The 20085-nt window shown below is 47.0% G+C and overlaps 1 protein-coding gene across 1 annotated transcript; it reads right to left on the reverse strand.

Moving 5' to 3' along the window:
- Positions 1–5558: 5558 nt before the first annotated feature.
- On the reverse strand, positions 5559–20079 carry rapgefl1 (Rap guanine nucleotide exchange factor (GEF)-like 1). The gene is made up of 13 exons (XM_030407667.1): positions 19965–20079; positions 18629–18726; positions 18423–18535; positions 18121–18288; positions 17935–18032; positions 17388–17510; positions 17098–17276; positions 16735–16825; positions 16519–16569; positions 16333–16420; positions 15043–15107; positions 14777–14831; positions 5559–11996 (listed from the first exon to the last, which is right to left on the reverse strand). The coding sequence occupies exons 1-13, from the start codon at positions 20073–20075 to the stop codon at positions 11872–11874; spliced, it is 1365 nt and encodes a 454-aa protein (XP_030263527.1). The 5' UTR covers positions 20076–20079; the 3' UTR covers positions 5559–11871.
- Between the last annotated feature and the right edge of the window lie 6 nt (positions 20080–20085).

Below are 20085 nucleotides of genomic sequence, written 5' to 3' on the forward strand. Positions count from 1 at the left end.
TGTGTGTGTGTGTGTGTGTGTGTGCACGACTGTGTGTGTGTGTGTGTGTGTGTGCACGACTGTGTGTGTGTGTGCATGCACGACTGTGTGTGTGTGTGTGTGTGTGTGTGTGTGTGTGTGCATGCACGACTGTGTGTGTGTGTGTGTGCATGCACGACTGTGTGTGTGTGTGTGTGTGTGTGTGCATGCACGACTGTGTGTGTGTGTGTGTGTGTGCATGCACGACTGTGCATTCTTTAAAACATTTTCTAAAAATATCTTCAGCTTCAGAGGTGGTTGAACTGAAGCTGTCACCGTCGACACGAACAAACACATTTTGAAAAGTGAGGATATATTTGAAAAGATTCAGACGTGTGTCGGGGTCACTCAGGGTCGTCTGATGATCTGTCGGTTCACTCAGTTTCATTTGAGCAGAGTCTCAAAATATTACGTTACCCATAATCCTCAGCTTCCATGGCATCCAAGAACACAGCATGGAGCTCCTGAGGCTCACTGAGAGCTTCAGATTTATGGATCCATACTTTCATTCTTGCAAAGAAAAATGAAATACCAAAACGTCATGACATGGTAAAATAAAACCGGGCCACTCCGGGTCGGTTCTGGAGGTGAACACCTGATATCTGAGTGACAGAGTGAAGCAGCAGGTGAACGAGGTCAAACGGAGAGGAAACATGGCTGAGCCTGAGCAACCCACCCACGTATGTACAGCAGTGCAACGCAGCAGACACACACACACACACATATATATATATATATGTGTGTGTGTGTAAGCTGATGTAACACTGATACATCAGTGTTATTGATCTAGTATTTTCACATAAAATCAGATTCATCAATCAGCTGTGATCAGAAGAGATCTCATCAATAAGGACTTCATTATCTTTGAGTTGGTTATTTTTGGTATCAATAATCTGAATGTATAAAGCAGCGGCTAACTGAAGCCAGAAACACCAGAGTTCAGCTGTCCCAGGCTGGAAGTGTAAAGTAGCAGAACACGGTCCTGGTACCAGAACACTGGACTGAAGTACCACAGAGAGTAAATGTACTTCACTCCACTGCAGCACCATCACACTGTGTGTACTCTCTGAGTGTACTCGCCACATTTCTAATGTACATGTGCAACACAACATGTGGATCTGTCACGTACGGTCAGAGTGTTGGCTCCGGCTCAGTTCTGTCAGCGCTGCTGGGAGCTCAGTTTGGACTCATTCAGCTGCTGCTCCGCTCCATCACTCAGATATCAGGTGTTCACACCTGCTGCTGTGTCACCGCTCCACACGCAGGACAGGCTGCCAGTGGGACAGACAAAAAGTCAGAATTCAGACAAAGACTTAAATATAAAGGTTTACAGTATTTTGTATTTCCATCACGCTGAAATGTGACATTTGATCTATTCTTGATGAAAATGTTTTTTTTAGAACCAACTGCCTAAACTTCAGAACTACTTGAACAGATTCTGTTGCTATGCTGCTGATGGAAGGTAAAGTTAGACTTCAGCATTTGTGGAAATTTGAATCAAGTGACTGTTAGCCAAGTCCTCACTGTTGCTGACCCATTTTTAACCCGTTGCTATCCTGTTGTTACCTTGTTGCTATCCTGTTGTTAACCCGCTGCTAACCTGTTGCTGACCCGTTGCTGACCCGTTGCTGACCCGTTGCTAACCCGTTGCTGACCTGCTGCTGACCCGTTGCTAACCTGTTGCTAACCTGTTGCTGACCCGTTGCTAACCTATTGTTGACCTGTTGTAACCCGTTGCTGACCTGCTACTGACCCGTTGCTAACCTGTTGCTAACCCGTTGCTAACCTGTTGCTGACCTGCTGCTGACCCGTTGCTAACCCGTTGCTAACCTGTTGTTAACCCGTTGCTAACCTGTTGTAACCCGTTGCTAACCTGTTGCTGACCTGCTGCTGACCCGTTGCTAACCCGTTGCTAACCTGTTGTTAACCCGTTGCTAACCTGTTGTAACCCGTTGCTAACCTGTTGCTGACCTGCTGCTGACCTTAAACTTAATTATTTTCTAGACAATTTACAATGAGAACAGCGACACATTTACATTTAAAGTTATTTATGACCGAATCATTTTTGTCACCTAGTAGCTAACTAATAAGCTAACGCAACCTCCCTTTTTTCTACATGATATCATGCTAACAGACGGATTCTGCTGCAGGCTGAAAACTTTATTGAAGGCAGAAGTCGTTACCTCTCTGACAAGATGGCCGTGTTCATCCTGATGCTGCAGCTCTTCATCCAGCAGCTCGTCCTCGGTCACAGACTGAGGACACCTGATCCGCTGTCATCACCTGCTGAGAGGCTGTTTTTCTCTGTTGACACATTTCTGATGATCAACAGCAGTGCTAACAGGCTGCTAACAGGCTGCTAGCAGAGTGCTAACAGGGTGCTAGCAGAGTGCTAACAGGAAGAAGAAAGCTGGTCAGTGGCACACGATTCAAAAACGCTCGAGTTCCGGCCGAGATCCTTCCGGTTCTGTCGCATAGCTTCCGCATTGCGCGGCCCATACAGAGACTTCCGCCGAGCGCGCCGGCTAACTTCCGGTTTAGCGCCCGGCTAACTTGATGGAGGATAAATAATGTAGTCCTGCAGCTCCTCTAGACTTTCTAAATGTCATCAGACCGAGTGGATCAGATCCGGACCGGGACTCGAGTCATGTCTGCTGGTTGTGTCCACATTAGCTTCTGAAAAAACGTCTTTTTGTAGTTGTGCTGCTGCGAGGACTGAGAGCCCGACCCACTTCCTGTTGAGGAGCGGAAATGACATAACAGATTGTTGAGGCCACGCCCCTTCCGGGTTGACTTTGGCAGAAGAGAGATGATGAAGTATTGATCCTGTTGACCTGTGTCATCAGTCACACACTTCATCATCCCTCTTCACTGCCAGTGACCAGCATATGTTGTGTTCTGGTGCTGGTTCTGGTGCTGGTGCTGGTTCTGGTGCTGGTCTATGCTGGTTTTCCCAGCAGGGTGACGAGACTTCATCTGATATCTAATGTTTTAAATAATTCTGCCATTTTTTACATATTTAACGAAACATTCAGGTGGGAACGTTCTTCCTGACAGAATCTGTAGCTGCTGCTGCGTTGCACTGCGTTGCGTTGCGTTGCGTTGCGTTGCGCTGCGCTGTGCTGCGTTGCACTGTGTTGTGTTGCGTTGCACTGTGTTGTGTTGCGTTGCGCTGCGCTGTGCTGCGTTGCACTGTGTTGTGTTGCGTTGCGCTGCACTGTGTTGTGTTGTGTTGCGTTGCGTTGCGCTGTGCTGCGTTGCGTTGCACTGTGTTGTGTTGCGTTGCGTTGCGTTGCGTTGCATTGTGTTGTGTTGCGTTGCGCTGCGTTGCGTTGCATTGTGTTGTGTTGCGTTGCGCTGCGTTGCGTTGCACTGTGTTGTGTTGCGTTGCGCTGCGTTGCGTTGCATTGTGTTGTGTTGCGTTGCGCTGCGTTGCGTTGCACTGTGTTGTGTTGCGTTGCGCTGCGCTGCGTTGCGTTGCATTGTGTTGGCTGCAGTGTGTGCTGCGGCGCGACTCTGACATACTTTTACTTTGCTTCAGGGTTCTGATCTACTTGATACTTCTACTCCATTACTTTAAAACCTTAACTGAGCATGTTAAATACAGTTTACTGTGAATGAAACTACGCAGCATTAGATGAACAGTGACAGCAGAACAGAACTTCTCTTGTGGAGTATTTTTAGTCTCACTGAAGGATTTCAACACGTGTCGCTCCTCTGTTCCTCTCTACTGTACAGCTAACAGGTGTAACACTCGCTGTAAGTGGGCTATCTGTCTCATCCTGCACCTGTTACGTAACAACACACACACACACACACACACACACACAGTGCTGTAGTCATGCAAACACTCTCCACTGAATGTGTCTTTAATCTGAAGCTCAACCTTCACCCTTCCCCTAAATTTTGACCCTAAATATAAACCTCTTCCTTATCAGGGATGGAAAGCCGTCCTCTGAGGGGGGACGCTGGTCCAGTTGACAGTCCCGGGGGGATGCAAGGACCCTATCAGCTGAAATCCAAACGCACCTCCCCTCTCCTCCGTCTGGAACCCTTCTTACATTGCGATGTATATGGACCAGAACCCTGCACGTACACAGCTGTGTGGCCTCTAATGTTACTGATCCGTTTTCCTGCTTGAGACGGAGAAGAAACAAAACCAAAGGCAATGAACATTTCAGCAGAACCAGTCTGCAGAACCAGTAAGCAGAACCAGTCAGCAGAACCAGTCTGCAGAACTGTGTACTTCTACACTGTGTAATTCTACACTATGTACCTCTCCACTGTAGTATTTCTACACTGCAGTATTACTACTTCGGACCGGATCACAGTACTTCTTCCACCTCTGGTGTTCTGATCCGACAGCTGCAGGACTCAGGACTCTCCTGTTAGCCGAAGCTGCAGTTGCTAACATGCTAAACTAAAATGGTAAATATTACTGTGATTCCAGCTAATCGCTAACATGCAAGCTCACATGGTGATGCTAGCATGGTGATGCTAGCATGGTGATGTTTAACAGGTGTTCGCCGCAGTCATGCTAACAATTACAGAAATTAATGTATAACTTTAAAGGTGCAATATGTTAAAATGTGTCACCTGTTCTATCTGCTAACAAATAGGGGCAATATATCACCAGGGCATGCTAACTGCTAAGTGCTGCTAACTTCATTCTGTTCCATGACTGTAGCTGCTATTAGCTCAGTTCGTCGTGCAGCTAGTCAGGCAGTCTTGATATTTACACCACTAGCACGGGAGCTAGTTAGCATGCTAACTGTAGTAAATATCTCTGTAAAACAGTACAAAGACCTCTGAAATAAATAATGTCAAAACTATCTTCACGTTCTGTCGATCATTTTGGATAATTTGTGGATGTTTTAAACTAATATTTTACATGTTGCACCTTTAAACTCCTGAGCGTGGAGGGTTGTGTAGCAGACGCACACAGCAGAGGACAGCTGGTCCCGTCCAATCAGCACAGAGACGTCCCTGTCAGTCATCAATAACTCTCCAGTTCATCAGTTTCACAACGAGTCATCAAACATTTGTCTCTCTCATAAAGTGTTTTCACCAATAAAATCAATGTTTCTGTTTTCACTTTTCAAAAAGAACTCAAATGAAAAGTTTTTCATTTTTCAATGAGTTTAAACTAAATATTTGATGCTCGACTTTTAAGAATCGTTGTAGTTATATAAACATAATGTCAGGAGGCGTCACTGCTTTACTGAGTGATTTAAAGAGCCAAGTCTTTATTTAAATCAGTTTAGATCAGGAGACGTCCTATAAAATTATTTAAAGTTGATATTTTAAAATGAAGTTGGGATTTTTTCAAAGGTTTTAATTTTACAAGAAAAATTAAGTTTTCTTTGTTAAACTAAAACTTTTTAAATATAAAGTTACTTTTTCATTAAACAACTTATTAACCTTATTTAGAAATATTGTCACACAAAATTACATCTTTTTAGCAAAATCCTAACTTTAATCACACACATTGAGACTTTTAACGTTTTATACTCCGACTTGTTTCTAAAGAAAATGAAGACTTTACTCTCAAAATATTCACTTTATTCTTGCACAATTATTACTTTATTTTATTAACATAAAAAACGTCAACAAAATATTTAGACTTCATTCCCAAAATCAAATCATCATATTATTCTGAGCAGCTGTTCTGCTCCACATCGATTCAGCAGGACAACTGGATCCCAAAGGTTCTGGTAATATGACACCTCCCCTCCAGGCCCCGCCCACCTCGGGCCCCGCCCCCTCCCAGGCCTGCGCTCCAATCACATCGTCTGTTCACAGAAATAAAGACTTTTATGGATGTAAACAGCCACTTCTGTACAAAAACCCCGAACAGAAACGACCCGAGCTGCAGATAGAAAACAACAGAACCATCAAACTCATAAAGATTCAACTGTACAATTCATAAAGTCATAATTCATCTTCGCTCCTCCGTCTCTGTACACGACTCGCTCGCTTCCACAAATAAAAAACATCGAATCATGATTTCTCCTTGAGTTAGCGTCGCCTCATACATAAAATAGAGTCTTCGTTAGTATCTGCGTATTTACAGCGTGCACACTCACACACACACACACACACACACACACACTCTGTACATCGCATGTTTCTGACGGCGCCGAGCGGACCGCCTCGACCCAAGAGGCCGCCCGCCTCCTGACATTATGAATCCCAGCAGAACTACAGGCAGAAGCTGAGGTTGGTCCAAAGACCGGGGGGTTCGCTCAGCTTAGACTAAATGTTGAGAATGGGTTTGGATTCAGATTCAGGACTTCTGTTTCTGCCCAGAACTACACCGGGATCCATAATAAAGCGCCCGACACCCAGGAAGTGGTCCTGAGAGAGCCACCGGCAGACTACTGATGATGTCATCTTCACTGGGTTTCACACTTTGTACCCGACAGAACCGCCGCAAACGTCTCCGCCTCGACAAGACCTCCGACAGCAAACTGAGTCCTGAACGGCCCGTTTGATCTCAGACTCAGAAACAAGGTTCTCCAAACTGTGACAACTACGACGGGCCTCTCTACGACTCCTGGTTCTGTGGGCTCAACCCGATCATGTTCTCTGGTGTTTGAAGAACTGTTCTTGAACTCACATACTTGGTATTTTGGACTCGTGTTTCAGGACTTCACATTAGATAAAAGGTCTTGTCAAAGTGTAGAAGTTCTGCAGGTTTCGTCCCGTCCAGAACAAAGCCGCCTCCTGTTGGTTCTGATCTGTCTAATATCTGTGAGTTGTGTTGGAGTCAGAGAACACCGCTGAACTCCGCTGTAACAACAAGACAGAACCTCTCACAGAATGAAACCGTCGGACTTCTTAACGCAGGATTCTGATTCTGGTGGTTCACTAGAACTCTGGGAGAAGTCTCAGTTAGTCTGCAACAAAACAAGAGCCGGGTCGTACAGCAGAATATAAATCTATTACCATGTACTTTAATTATCCGCAGGTTGGTTCTGACACCTGGACTTTAGAGCGGGTCTCTGGATGTGGACTGGAGGCGGGCTTGTCTCTGGACAGGATCGGCCTCGCTGAGCGTTCACAGACTGGATGTTATGGTACAGATGGAGAGAGTCTCACCAGAGCTGAGCACAGACAAGCTTTCACACCGTCACACCTTCAGAACCGTCCAGAACCGTCCTGATGCACTGAAGAGTTTCACCCACACAGAACAACATGGACCGGGCCTGTCACTGAAAATGCCTTCAAATACTTACAAATCAAATCCAGTGAGAGTCAAAGACTTCCAGCAGAAACTCTGTCAGACGTCACAGCTCCTTTATTACATCAACACATTTCTTATATTGTTGTAAATATTTATATATAAATAAACTTTAGTTCATAACTAAGGAAGAAGATTCCAGCTGATGCAAAAGATTATTTTAAATATTGATTTTTTAAATTTTATTTTGATTTTTAACTTAGAATTATGACCTCACCATGACCTCACTATGACCTCACTATGACCTCACCATGACCTCACCATGACCTCACTATGACCTCACCATGACCTCACTATGACCTCACTATGACCTCACCATGACCTCACCATGACCTCACTATGACCTCACTATGACCTCACCATGACCTCACTATGACCTCACCATGACCTCACCATGACCTCACTATGACCTCACCATGACCTCACCATGACCTCACCATGACCTCACTATGACCTCACCATGACCTCACCATGACCTCACCATGACCTCACTATGACCTCACCATGACCTCACTATGACCTCACCATGACCTCACCATGACCTCACTATGACCTCACCATCAGCGTCACCTCGACTGTCAAATTATTTTTTTTCTGTATTTTCACAAATCGATGTCTTTTCCTTCAAACCTCTTCTTGGTGAAAGTCGTTCAGCTGCTGAATCAATCAGAATCAGATTCTGAAGACTTTTACTGTGAACGACGTCACAGCGAGAATCTCTTCAGTGCACCGCGCTCGCTCTCCATCGGTGGATTCTGACTGAAGGAATCTTTCGTCTTTAAGAGACGTTTGGTACCAAGTTGTTTTGGCCTTGCGAGTTATGGACTGTAACAGTTCTGGTGTAACAGTACCGTGAAGTGTCCGTCTGGACTCAGACCTGGTGGTGATCACAGCAGGAAAACAACAACTCTGTAGATTTCTATTATTATAGTAAATATGACTGAAGTGTGATCAGCTGTACAAACACAGAATCAATCAATCGCAACACAACTGGACTCAACAGAACCGAACTGGACTGAAAATCTAGAAGAAAGAGTAAACAAAACCTCTCTGTGTCTCTGAGCCCTGAGGTTTGGCAAAAGTGCTTCGTTGCGGCGAGAAGTTGACCAATCAGCTTCACTTCCTGTTATTGCCTCGGATCTCGACCCGCCGGTCCACAAGCCGACCAATAGCAGCGCAGCTCTAGGAGGCTGGGCGGGTCCTTCCTTTGAGCCGATTGGTTGTTCAGCAGTTGGATCCCAAAACGCTGAGAAAGAAAAGTTCTCCTGTGTTTCATCGTGTGATGTCATCCAGGACGCGCAGCTGATTGGCTGCCGTGTGACGATCAGTTCGACCAGCTCGAGAGCGTTTATTAAAACGTTTCAGCCATTTGAATGTTTTATCCTGTTTACTGCGACCGCCATCGTGTCCACAGAGCACTGACGTGTTGGGAGACTGTAGTGATGTCACTTCCTGTAGACCGACAGATGTTCAGCCCGTCCAGCCTGCAGATGTTCTGTGACTCGTGTCCTGATCAATATCAAGATTCATTCTGTTATAAATCTGATCCTATGATGATTTGATATGTTTTCAATGAACATTGTGTGTTTGAATGATTGACACGTGAGAGCGGCGCCCTCTGGTGACTGACTGTGACCTCATCATGTGGTCACTGACACAGAGATCGATCTGATTGGATCGTATCTGCAGGTTGATCTGAGCTGAACCTGTGGCTGCCTGGATGAGATGATGTGAAGCAGAGTTGTGATTGGTCGAACACCGGTGCAGCGTGACGTGCGGTAAACAGGCTAAAACATACAAAAACAGCAGAATGGTCCTTTAAAGTGAGCAGAACCAGAATCTCCAACTTCCTGTTGGATCAAAAACTCTGCAAGACGCGTTTAAAGTCCTGAAACAAAAGCAGAACAGAGCGAAGAGCTGAGCGACGTCTTCACACTGACACTGAGATCACATTCGGTAGAAAACCAGCATCTACACATCACGTGAGTCCTTGAACGCACCGTGAGGCGAAGCGTCCACAGGTCCGTCACAGGTGCCGTCAGCGAACACATCGTCACCACTCGGGTTGATCTCAGAGGAGTCAGTGAAGGAAGCAGCTCCCGGCTGTGGAACATGGCAGCTGATAGAAACAGACCCGAGGTCAGCGGATGTAAACACACAGAGTTGATCACCTGGCGGGCGAACAGGTGAGCTGTGGCTGTAAACTGTCAGAGGAAAGATGCTCGCCTGACACGGCGTGTTCTCGTCCTGCGCGCTGTCCAGAGACGTGAACGAGGCGTCTGTGGTTTCTGTCAGATCGACCAATCGGCCGGCTGATTTCTGGGGTTCAGGTGTTTGTGTTGGGCCCGGCAGAGGAACATACCGACCCAAATATAAGACGACAGGTCCGTCTGTGAAACTACCAGCAGCTGCGTCCTGGAGAGACACGGCGCCCTGAGACTGTTGGTCCAATCAGAAGAGAGCAGCGACACTCTGGAGGCTCACAGCTGCTGACCAACAGAACCAGTAAATCCACTCTGATATTTGGGCCCGTATGTTAGAATTCATGTTTCCCATCAGGCCGTTGGTCAGAGGGTTCAAAGGTCAGCAGGCGTCAGTCAGGTGGTCCGATTGTCTCGGCTCTGATTGGTCGGCTGCCGCTGGAGGAGGGAAAGTGCAGGAAGTGAGGAAACAAACACGAGGAGGAGGATTCAGTTCTTCTGCTCTCAGATCAGTCTGTCCTGCTTCTCTCATCTGATTGGTTGTTTCTAACGCACAGCGATCAAGTGAACAGGTGACGTATTACATGTTGTTCATATGTTTACTGTCAGAGATCATCTGGACCTGTTAACTGACTCTGGATCAGTCCTGATGTTCTGTTCTGTGTGGGTCGGCATGTATGAATGTGACGCCGGCGGACATCTTGTGTCCAGCGGTGATGTTGTTTGCACACCGAGTCTGTTTCTGCAGCGACGTGGAGTCTGAGGTGAGTTTGTGTTCCGCTCACCTGCAGCTGGGTCGGGATGTCGAGGTCCAGTTTCATATCAGAACCACACATTCTAAAATCCACGAGCCAGCTGATCCTGACAGAACATCAAACCTGCTCCCATAAAAATATGATTTTAAACTTTTTTTAGATGTTTTAGAGAAACAGACTCAGTTTGCAACAAACTCTAAACGTGTTTATTCACATGTTGATGTGTTCTGGTTCGACCGGTACCAAGACTCCAGAACACAGTCTGAGCAACGCTGAGTCAACAGTGTGCAGGAGAGGCTGCAGCTGCTGGCTGATCCTGACTGATCCTGACTGATCCTGACTGATCCTGGCTGATCCTGATGTGTGACTCATATCTTAATGTTCATGATGTGATTTAGTGATTCTGCATGCTGAGTTTCATCTCGTCTGGACTGACAGTGATGTGAATGTCACTCTGACAGGACGCCACAGTTCACTCATCGTCTGTACGTTAGCAACAAGACGCCATCAGGCTTCATCTGACGCCATCAGGAGTCTCCTGACGCCATCAGGTGTCTCTGACGCCATCAGGTGTCATCTGACGCCATCAGGAGTCTCTGACGCCATCAGGAGTCTCTGACGCCATCAGGCTTCATCTGACGCCATCAGGCTTCATCTGACGCCATCAGGAGTCTCTGACGCCATCAGGCTTCATCTGACGCCATCAGGCTTCATCTGACGCCATCAGGAGTCTCTGACGCCATCAGGCTTCATCTGACGCCATCAGGCTTCATCTGACGCCATCAGGAGTCTCTGACGCCATCAGGCTTCATCTGACGCCATCAGGCTTCATCTGATGCCATCAGGAGTCTCTGACGTCATCAGGTGTCTCTGACGCCATCAGGTGTCATCTGACGCCATCAGGCTTCATCTGACGCCATCAGGCTTCATCTGACGCCATCAGGCTTCATCTGACGCCATCAGGTGTCTCTGACGCCATCAGGCTTCATCTGACGCCATCAGGCTTCATCTGACGCCATCAGGCTTCATCTGACGCCATCAGGTGTCTCTGACGCCATCAGGTGTCATCTGACGCCATCAGGAGTCTCTGACGCCATCAGGTGTCTCTGACGCCATCAGGTGTCTCTGACGCCATCAGGAGTCTCTGACGCCATCAGGAGTCTCTGACGCCATCAGGTGTCTCTGACGCCATCAGGAGTCTCTGACGCCGCCGCAGCAGCTTCTGGATCCTCAACACGTGTTTTCTGTCTCCTGAATCCTGAATCTGTACCGATCGATCAGCTGACCTCCACAAACGTTTGAACAGCCTCCAGGTTTACACAAAATGGCCGCAGCAGAGAGAAGACGACCTGAAGCTTTTAGAGGTGAAATCAGAAACTGTGACGGGATCAGGAGGAGTCTTTGTGTCGTCAGAGCTGCTGGCAGTGTTCAGACTGCTGCTGATGGAGTGACGAAGAGGAAGAGGAGAGACAGACAGACAGACAGACAGACAGAGAGGAGGAGGAGGAGGAGGAGGAGGAGTTTGCAGGTTTTCAGTTCCAGTGTCAGACTTCTTCCAGTTGTCATTTCTCCCTGAGCGTCGCTCTAACCCTTCACTCCTTCGTCTCATGTTTGAGGACACATTTCTTCCTCCTCCTCTTCGCTCTCCGGCTCTCTATGTGTCTTTGGGCTCCAGTTTGCAGGACATGTCGAACAGCAGGTTCTGGTTGTCGATCACCTGAAGCTGACGGACGTAGGCCTTCGTCTGCAGGTGGGAGGGGGACGTCTCCGTATCCATGGCTACCAGGTGAGACAGGAAGAGAAGACACTGCTGTCAGGTTCATCAGTTACACATGGACACCACCAGAGGGAGACACACACCAACACAGCACAGGAGCTACTCCTTCACAATAAAAGCATTTAAAGTCTGTGTAAAGCAAATTCAGCCATTTTCTTCTAAACACATTAAAAAGGTCATAAATGTATTTCCTTAAAACATGTAAAAAGCCATTCAACCATTTAGAATTTAATTTTGGAGCTAGGTTCACAAACTATGTTTCAACATTTCTGTGTTCAGGATTTAATGGGCGGGTCAGAACCAGCCCTGCTGTTGAAGTAGTATAAATACATTCAGCACATTAGCTTTGGCGGTTTTTCCGCTCGCTCTCGAGTCATAGCATCTCTTACATAGTTTGCAGCTAGCAAACCAGTCAACCAGTCAGCTAAACAGTCATGTCTCCTCCACGTCGCTCGTGCATCTTTCCTGGATGCCACAGTGTGCAGGGTGACGGCGCCGTTAGCTTATTTAAGTTTCCAACGGACGACAACGTAAGGAAACGGTGGATCGATTTTGTCAAGAGGAGCTACTGTGGAGAGTTTAAAATCACCACCATCACCCGTCTCTGCAGTGTCCACTTTACCCCCGACAGTTACAGCAACCGTCACCAGGTAAAGTCTGGATATCTGAAGAGTCCGTTGACGCTGGTCAGTGGGGCCGAACCGACCCTCTCCGTCCCCGGCTTGCATCCTCCCGTCCCGCCGACAGCGCATGCTCTCATCTCCGCCACCGGCATTATGTGCCCGCCGTGACCGTCCCGCCGAGGTCGGGCCGATATTTCCCGTCAATATCCTCGGGCCGGGTCGTGCCGGCCCTTGATCAAGCATTTGTGTGTTTGTGTTTTTTTTTAATAACTCAAAATAATGACTGTATTTCCAGCTACAAAAGGAGCATCTCTCTCCTCCCTCCGTGTTGTTTGTGCCGCTGTGTGGTTTTACACGTGAGTGAGTGTCCTCATGCTGAAAGCGTGACTTCTCGCGCACGTGACGTCACTCCCGAGACGCAAGAAGGAAGCAAAAATATATATTTTTACTAAGAAAATGACAAAAATAATAGTAACGCACAGTGATTTGAATAAGTAACTTTAATCTCATTAGTGGTTTGGAAATATTACCGCGTTAGATAATTCCTCACTGAAAAAAGTGGTCAGATTAGAGTAACACGGTACCGGCATCACTGCACGGGCTCGGCTCGGTTGGGTCGGGCTTGATTTTTTTTGGGCCAGATCTAAGCTCTAAGTGTAAGTGTGTGCTTATGTATGTTATAAATATTGTACATTTGGGCAATTAAATGCATTTTGCTGAAGGTGCAAATCCTGAAAGTGATTTTACATCGTGCATGCTGTCATGACCATGTAATGTTAGCAAATGTTATTGCATTTAATCATGACATGATTTGGCCTCATTCCCTGAGCAGAGTCCATCTGAGAGCACAATGATAATCTACAGGTAATATTTTATGTGCACCAATATAGCTATGACAAGGAATTATATGTAGACTGGGGTTTTACGTTTGTGTGTAATGTAAAACATGGACTGTGAGGAACGAGGCTGAGCACTATCAGTGTCTGACTCAGAGTCAGTTTCTGGCTCTGATGGCTCAAACAGGTCGGGCTAGGTCCTCTGATGATGCTGCTAGCTTCCATTGTTACTGTAGGTTACGTCCTTGTACAGAACATGGAGGAGGCTCCTCCCTGCGTGGGCGTGGCTCCAGCGCCTCTAACTGACACGCCCCCAGCGTTTCACAGCAGAGAGAAGTGCTGGTTTTTCCATGATTTAGAGACCTAATTTTATATACTTGGCAATTTTTTAATCTTTCAAATTTGGCTCAGTGGTCAATGACACATGTTTCTGTGGTGTGACAAACTCATAACACAAATTTATTTCTGCTTTACACGGACTTTAAATGTGAACGTTCATCACCGACAGAGTGATCTGTGTTCTGATTGTGTTCTGATTGTGTTCTGATTGTGTTCTGCTCTGACGATCAGAACCTGTGACTTCTGATCGTCACTGTTTCAGCAGATCAATACAACAACATCAACATACTTTTATTGTTTCATACCTACTTCATCTTAAGTGCTGCACTTCTTTGTAGCGCACTTATTTTTTATTTTTATTTTTCATGTCTCTTTTCTCTCTCCTTTTCTTTTTCTTTTTTTCTTTCTATCCTTCTTAAATGTATTTTTTTTCCTTTCTTTCCCACTGATGTAATGTGATGATGTGTTGACCTGCCAAGGGACTACAGACGAAAATGAGCTTTTTTGCTAACTCTGGCATATTTACATTGATGTGCATTGTCCCTTTTAAATAAACAAACAAATAAAATAAATACCGACAGGAAACGGCTCAACACATCAGACATCAAACTGTTTCCTCCATGTCCGCGTGCATTGCACTGTGGGAGAATAGGCCCTGTCTTCAGGTCGAGCCGTCACTTCTGTCATTATGTAACAGACGTGATGGAAATAAATGTTTATTATAAATATGTCTGTGTACCGCTGCCATGGTTACCAGCTGTAGCGGCGTTATTTTAGATCACACTACCTCGCTCGGCATGACCCGCCCTACTCTGCCTCTGATTGGCTCCATCCAACACCGGGAGAACAAACCTGGTCCACCTGGACCCTGAATACAAGTCTGAACCTGAACATCAGCAGAACCTTCTCCCGACCCACTGATACACCCAGAACCCTTGTGTGTGTGTGTGTGTGAGTGTGTGTGTGTGTGTGTGTGTGTGTTACCTAGCTGGCTGCTCCTGTACCGTCGGATGATTCTCACCATGTCGGCCACTTTGTGCTGCGGAACAACAGGTCACATGTTAGCTTCAGTTTGATGGAGCGCAGTGAGATCTTCCCTCGTCTGTGAGGTCATCGACACTCTGGTTCACCTGAAACACCTGAACGACCTGAAACACCTGAACGACCTGAAACACCTGAACGACCTGAACGACCCGGTCGCCGTACAGAGTTTAAACTTGAATTAACACTGTGAGATCTGACTGACTCACCATCTTCTCAAAGTTGACGAGTTCACCGTGAAACGTCTTGCAGCTCTCGTGAAGGAAGGTCAGATCTGACAGAGACACAGAACACCTCGTTAGTTATTGATCAGCTTATCAACGTGAAGATCAATAAAACCAGATCAGCTCTTCACATATCTGCAGTTATTGTGTGATCATCAGCTGCATTAACACATTCAGACTGGATGTTGGTGCAGTGCTGTTTTCTACCACAGGAGGCAGCAGAGTCACAGCTCTGTGAATCCTTCATGTTCGCTTTAATTGTCTTTCTCTTTTTAACCATTCACTTCCCTCCTCCTCCGGTTACCATGGAGACAGAGAGCTTAAGGCTGCAGACACACACACACACACACACACACACACACACACAGGGTGAGAGGCGTACAGTGTGTACAGTAATCTCATTGAAAGTCCTTTCAAACTGAACGAGTAAAAGCCGAAGAAAGATGTGTGTGTGTGTGTGTGTGTGCGTGCGCATGTGTGTGTGTGAGTGTGTGCGCGCGCGTGTGTGTGTGTGTGTGTGAACACCTGCTGGGCTGAACGAGGACGAGATGAAAAGAAAAAACTGGAGCAAAGAGGAAAACTGACGATGAAGAGTCTTTGAAGTGACTGACTGTGTGTGTGTGTGTGTGTGTGTGTGTGTGTGTGTCTGGTGTGTGTGTGTAAGTGTGCGTGTGTGCGTGTGTGAGGCAGGTTAACAGTAACATGGAGCTGATTAGCCAGAAGTGCTAATTAGCGAGGTGGAGCTAACGTGCTAATTCGTGTTCAGCAGCCTCACATCTGGTCACAGCTGCAGGCGATCAGAGAAACTGAACGATCGTTCACTGAAGATCAGTGATCAGCTAATCAATACTCAGAAGAATCACTGGTGCACTGCAGGGCTGGGCTGGGCACACTGGGCGGTCCGGACCGTGCTGAAACCAGTGTGAACTCTGGGCTCAGGTACTGTACACCTCCTCCTGTGGTTCTGCTCCGGACGAGCACAGACACGGACAAGTAGAATGATGTGTGTCACATCACCTGACATAATCAATAACTCCAGGAATGTGACAGCCAACTGTGCTTCAGCACCACACAGAGCAACTGGACCGAGCGCGATGAACCCTCAGAGTGGTTCTGGTTCAGGAGACTAACAAGACGAGTCAGTGACTGTCAACACACAGCAGCCAATCACAGCAGAGACACATTCTGTTAGCATGCTGATGTTAGCATGCTGATGTTAGCATGCTGATGTTAGCATGCTGATGTTAGCATGCTGATGTTAGCATTCAGCCTCACCTTTGAGCAGCAGAGGTGTGAAGGGGATCAGTGGAGGTCTCAGGCTGGTGATCAGGTCTCTGTAGGACTTGTGGTTCCTGGACGGGTCCTGAAAGATCCAATAACAGTGATGTCATTATCAATATTTATATTGATCTTGGAGTCACATCTGTGATGCTAAAACAAATCAGACGAGCAGAAACTCACAGCGATGCTCTCGAACTGCTGGAACTGCTTCCTGAACTTCCCGGGGAGACCCTGAACACACCAGAGTCCAAAAACACACAGTTAAATATGTTAAACATGAAATATATAAAACCTGTACAAGTGTTTTCTTTAATGACATTCTGACAGAAACTCTTCAAACTAATAGTGAGTGTTGTGTCTGTAGGTGAGCTGAGCGGCCTCAGGTGAGTCTCGTACCTCCCAGGTGAGTCGCAGTCTGTTGACAGCCGGGTTGTCTAAACCCAGAACGACGGCGAGGAAGGACAGCAGGTCCTGCTGCTGCTTACAGCTGAAACACAGCGACAGGAAACAGTCAACACGGCCGACTGACTGAGAGACGGTTCAGTGGGTCCTGCTTCATCCAGACTTCATACTGAAACCTTCAGGCTTCAGTATCACCATTATTATTATTATAATAATGATTATTATTATTCTCATTATTATGTCAGAGGTCAGAATGTGGAGTCAGGACCCTGAGCATCAGGACCCTGAGCATCAGGACCCTCGGGGTCCGGACCTTTAGGGTCTGGACCCCGAGAGTCTGGATGTGTTTGGACTCACAGAGCTGCGATCTTGATGAACTTGCGGAGCAGCTGGACTCTCTTGGGCAGCGACTGACACTGCAGGATCTCGGTGGCGACCCAGTGCTGCACCTCGCTGCAGCGCTGCAGTACCAGCTCCAGGTTCAGGGGGCGCCAGCGAGACTGCTCCCCGTGAAACACGTAACACACAAACTCCACCTGCAAAAGACACCAACGAAGAAGAAGACAGAGCAGAGCTGTGAGCGCTGGACTTCAATGGTTCTGAGCAGCGACTGGGTCAAAGTACGGTCCGGGTCGGTCTTCACCGACCTCGTGCACGCAGCTGAACAGCTCCCAGTCAAACACCACCAGCTGATTGGCCACCTCCTCCGCTGACATGTCGTGGAGTTTGCTGTCTCCTGGCGTCCAATGGATCTCCTCAGGAAGAGGAAGCTGGCAGGGACAGGAAGTGACATCATCAGAACACACACACTTTGTTCTTACTCCTGAAATATGAACCAATCATTTCCTTCTGTCAGACGCAGCAGAGACGACGTTTCAGCTCAAGGACCCGATTTAGATCATAGTTTCTGTTAGCTCACAGTTAGCTGTTAGCTCCCAGTTAGCTCATAGTTAGCTGTTAGCTCACAGTTAGCTGTTAGCTCACAGTTAGCTGTGCTGCTAGCTCACAGTTAGCTGTTAGCTCACAGTTAGCTGTTAGCTCACAGTAAGCTGTGCTGCTAGCTCACAGTTAGCTGTGCTGCTAGCTCACAGTTAGCTGTGCTGCTAGCTCACAGTTAGCTGTGCTGCTAGCTCACAGTTAGCTGTGCTGCTAGCTCACAGTTAGCTGTGCTGCTAGCATCTTTCAGCTCCTCACCAGCGTCTCCAGCTCGGAGGGTTCACAAGTGAACAGGTGTGTGTTGACTCCCAGCGTGGTGAACACGGCCTCGTCACTGGGTCGGAACACCGCCTTCTCTGAACACACACACAGTAACAACAGTTAGAAACAGTGTGTGTGACCGACAACAGAACCGTGCATGCGTGTGTGTGTGTGTGTCCTGACCTCCGGCTGATGTGACGGCCACCAGTATGAGGTTTCCAGGCAGAACCGGTTGGTCTTCACTGTACTGGAGTTTCTCTCGGACCAGAGCCAGAATCTCTCCGACCCGACAGGACAGACGACTCCTGATGGTGACGTAGGAGTGATCGGGCGTGTAGACCCTGCAGAAGACTGGACACAAACACACACCTGCTGGTTTGAGGGAAAAACAAACTAGCTTCTGGTTAGCATCCAGAGTGTGTGTGTGTGTGTGTGTGTGTGTGTGTGTGTGTATGTGTGTGTGTGTGTGTTCAGGTGTGTCGTACTCTCGTCGGAGCCCCTGAACGCCTCTCTGGGCTGCAGACAGGCGTCGATGCGTCTGAAGTGTCTGAACAGGGGACGGACCTGCTTCCTCCTGCTCTCCTTCTCCTCGTCAGAGCTGCACACAAACAGCTTATCAATATTCAAACAGCAGCTGATGATCAATAATCAATAATCAGTTACATTCTTGAGAACTGCGTGTGTGTCTTACGGGCAGTTTAAGATCTCGGTCCATCTCTGCAGCTTCAGGACGTCCTCCACCAGCTCAGGGTGTCGACTCAGCTCCTGCACCGCACACAGGTACAGCTCCTACACACACACACACACACACACACACACACACACACACACACACACACACACACACATACACACACACACACACAATAAATAAACACACTATGATGGGAAGATACGTGTGTGTGAGTCAGTCTCGTTGTCATGACGACCAGGGGCCAGAAACAACAGGTCCTGCCCCACAGAGGTGTTCTCACCTGTGTGGGCGGGGTCAGACTCTTAAAGGGACATGACTCTGTTTTTGTTTCACTTCCTGTTGTCTGTGACGCCTCAACTGGTACGTTATGGAGCTAAATCGTGGTCAAATGTTTTGAACTTGAAAAAGTAAAATTTGAAACTGAAATTTCAAGTTTTGATCTTGAATTTTGAAAAATATATCAACATATTCAAAATAAAAATAAATGTACAAAAAGTTTTTTTTAGGTTAAAAATAATTATGATCAACTCTGGTAATTCTTTTGAATAAATCATTTATTTTCATTTTTCACTTTCATATGTTTTGATATTTGGGATTCTATTTCTTTCAGTTGCATGTTTTATCTTTTCAGATTCAGATCTTAGTTTTATTTACAGTTTCAAATCTTTTTTTTTTTTCAGTTTCAGAGTTTTGACCCTGATTTAGCGTGGGGGGCGTGGCATCAACTGAGAGGGGCGTGGCATCATAACAGACAGCTCAACCAAAAGGCTACACACCTCCCCCTGTCATGTTGCCTTCAGGGAACGTAGGATCTAAAACGATTCCGCTATGCCACATGAAACTGCTGTCGGTGACAACCTTCTATTTGCACACCATGCACGAATATCCTGCACGGCTAAAAGTGTTTTAATTTCCAAGGCTGTTTAGATGTGAGATGTGGAAGCTGTTTCAGGCAGTACTGAGGACCAGCTGTAGTACAGGAGCGACAAAATCACGCCAGATTGTGCACACAGACACCCACACTTTAAGTACTAAAATGTCCGCGACACTGCGAGGCATTCACAGTGCTACGTGGAAATCGGATATTTTAGTACTTAAAGTGTGGGTGTCTGTGCACAATCTGGCGTGATTTTGTTGTGGCGTAGCGGAATCGTTTTAGATCCTACGTTCCCTGAAGGCAACATGACATACATGTACGTACGTGTGTGTGTGTGTGTGTGTGTGTGAGAGAGTGTGTGTGTGAGTGTGTGTGTGAGTGTGAGTGTGAGTGTGTGTGTGTGTGTGTGTGAGTGTGTGTGTGAGTGTGAGTGTGTGTGTGTGTGTGTGTGTGTACCTTGGGGAAGCTGTTGCTGCGCTCCCCCTCCTCCTGCAGCAGCTCTCTGTAGGTGTCCAGGTATCGAAACGCCACATTCAGCACCGCCTGCTTCCTCTCTGCTGCGTCCATCACTCCCTCG

Source organism: Sparus aurata, chromosome 23 (assembly GCF_900880675.1).
Source record: "Sparus aurata chromosome 23, fSpaAur1.1, whole genome shotgun sequence".
NCBI classification, from domain to species: domain Eukaryota; kingdom Metazoa; phylum Chordata; class Actinopteri; order Spariformes; family Sparidae; genus Sparus; species Sparus aurata.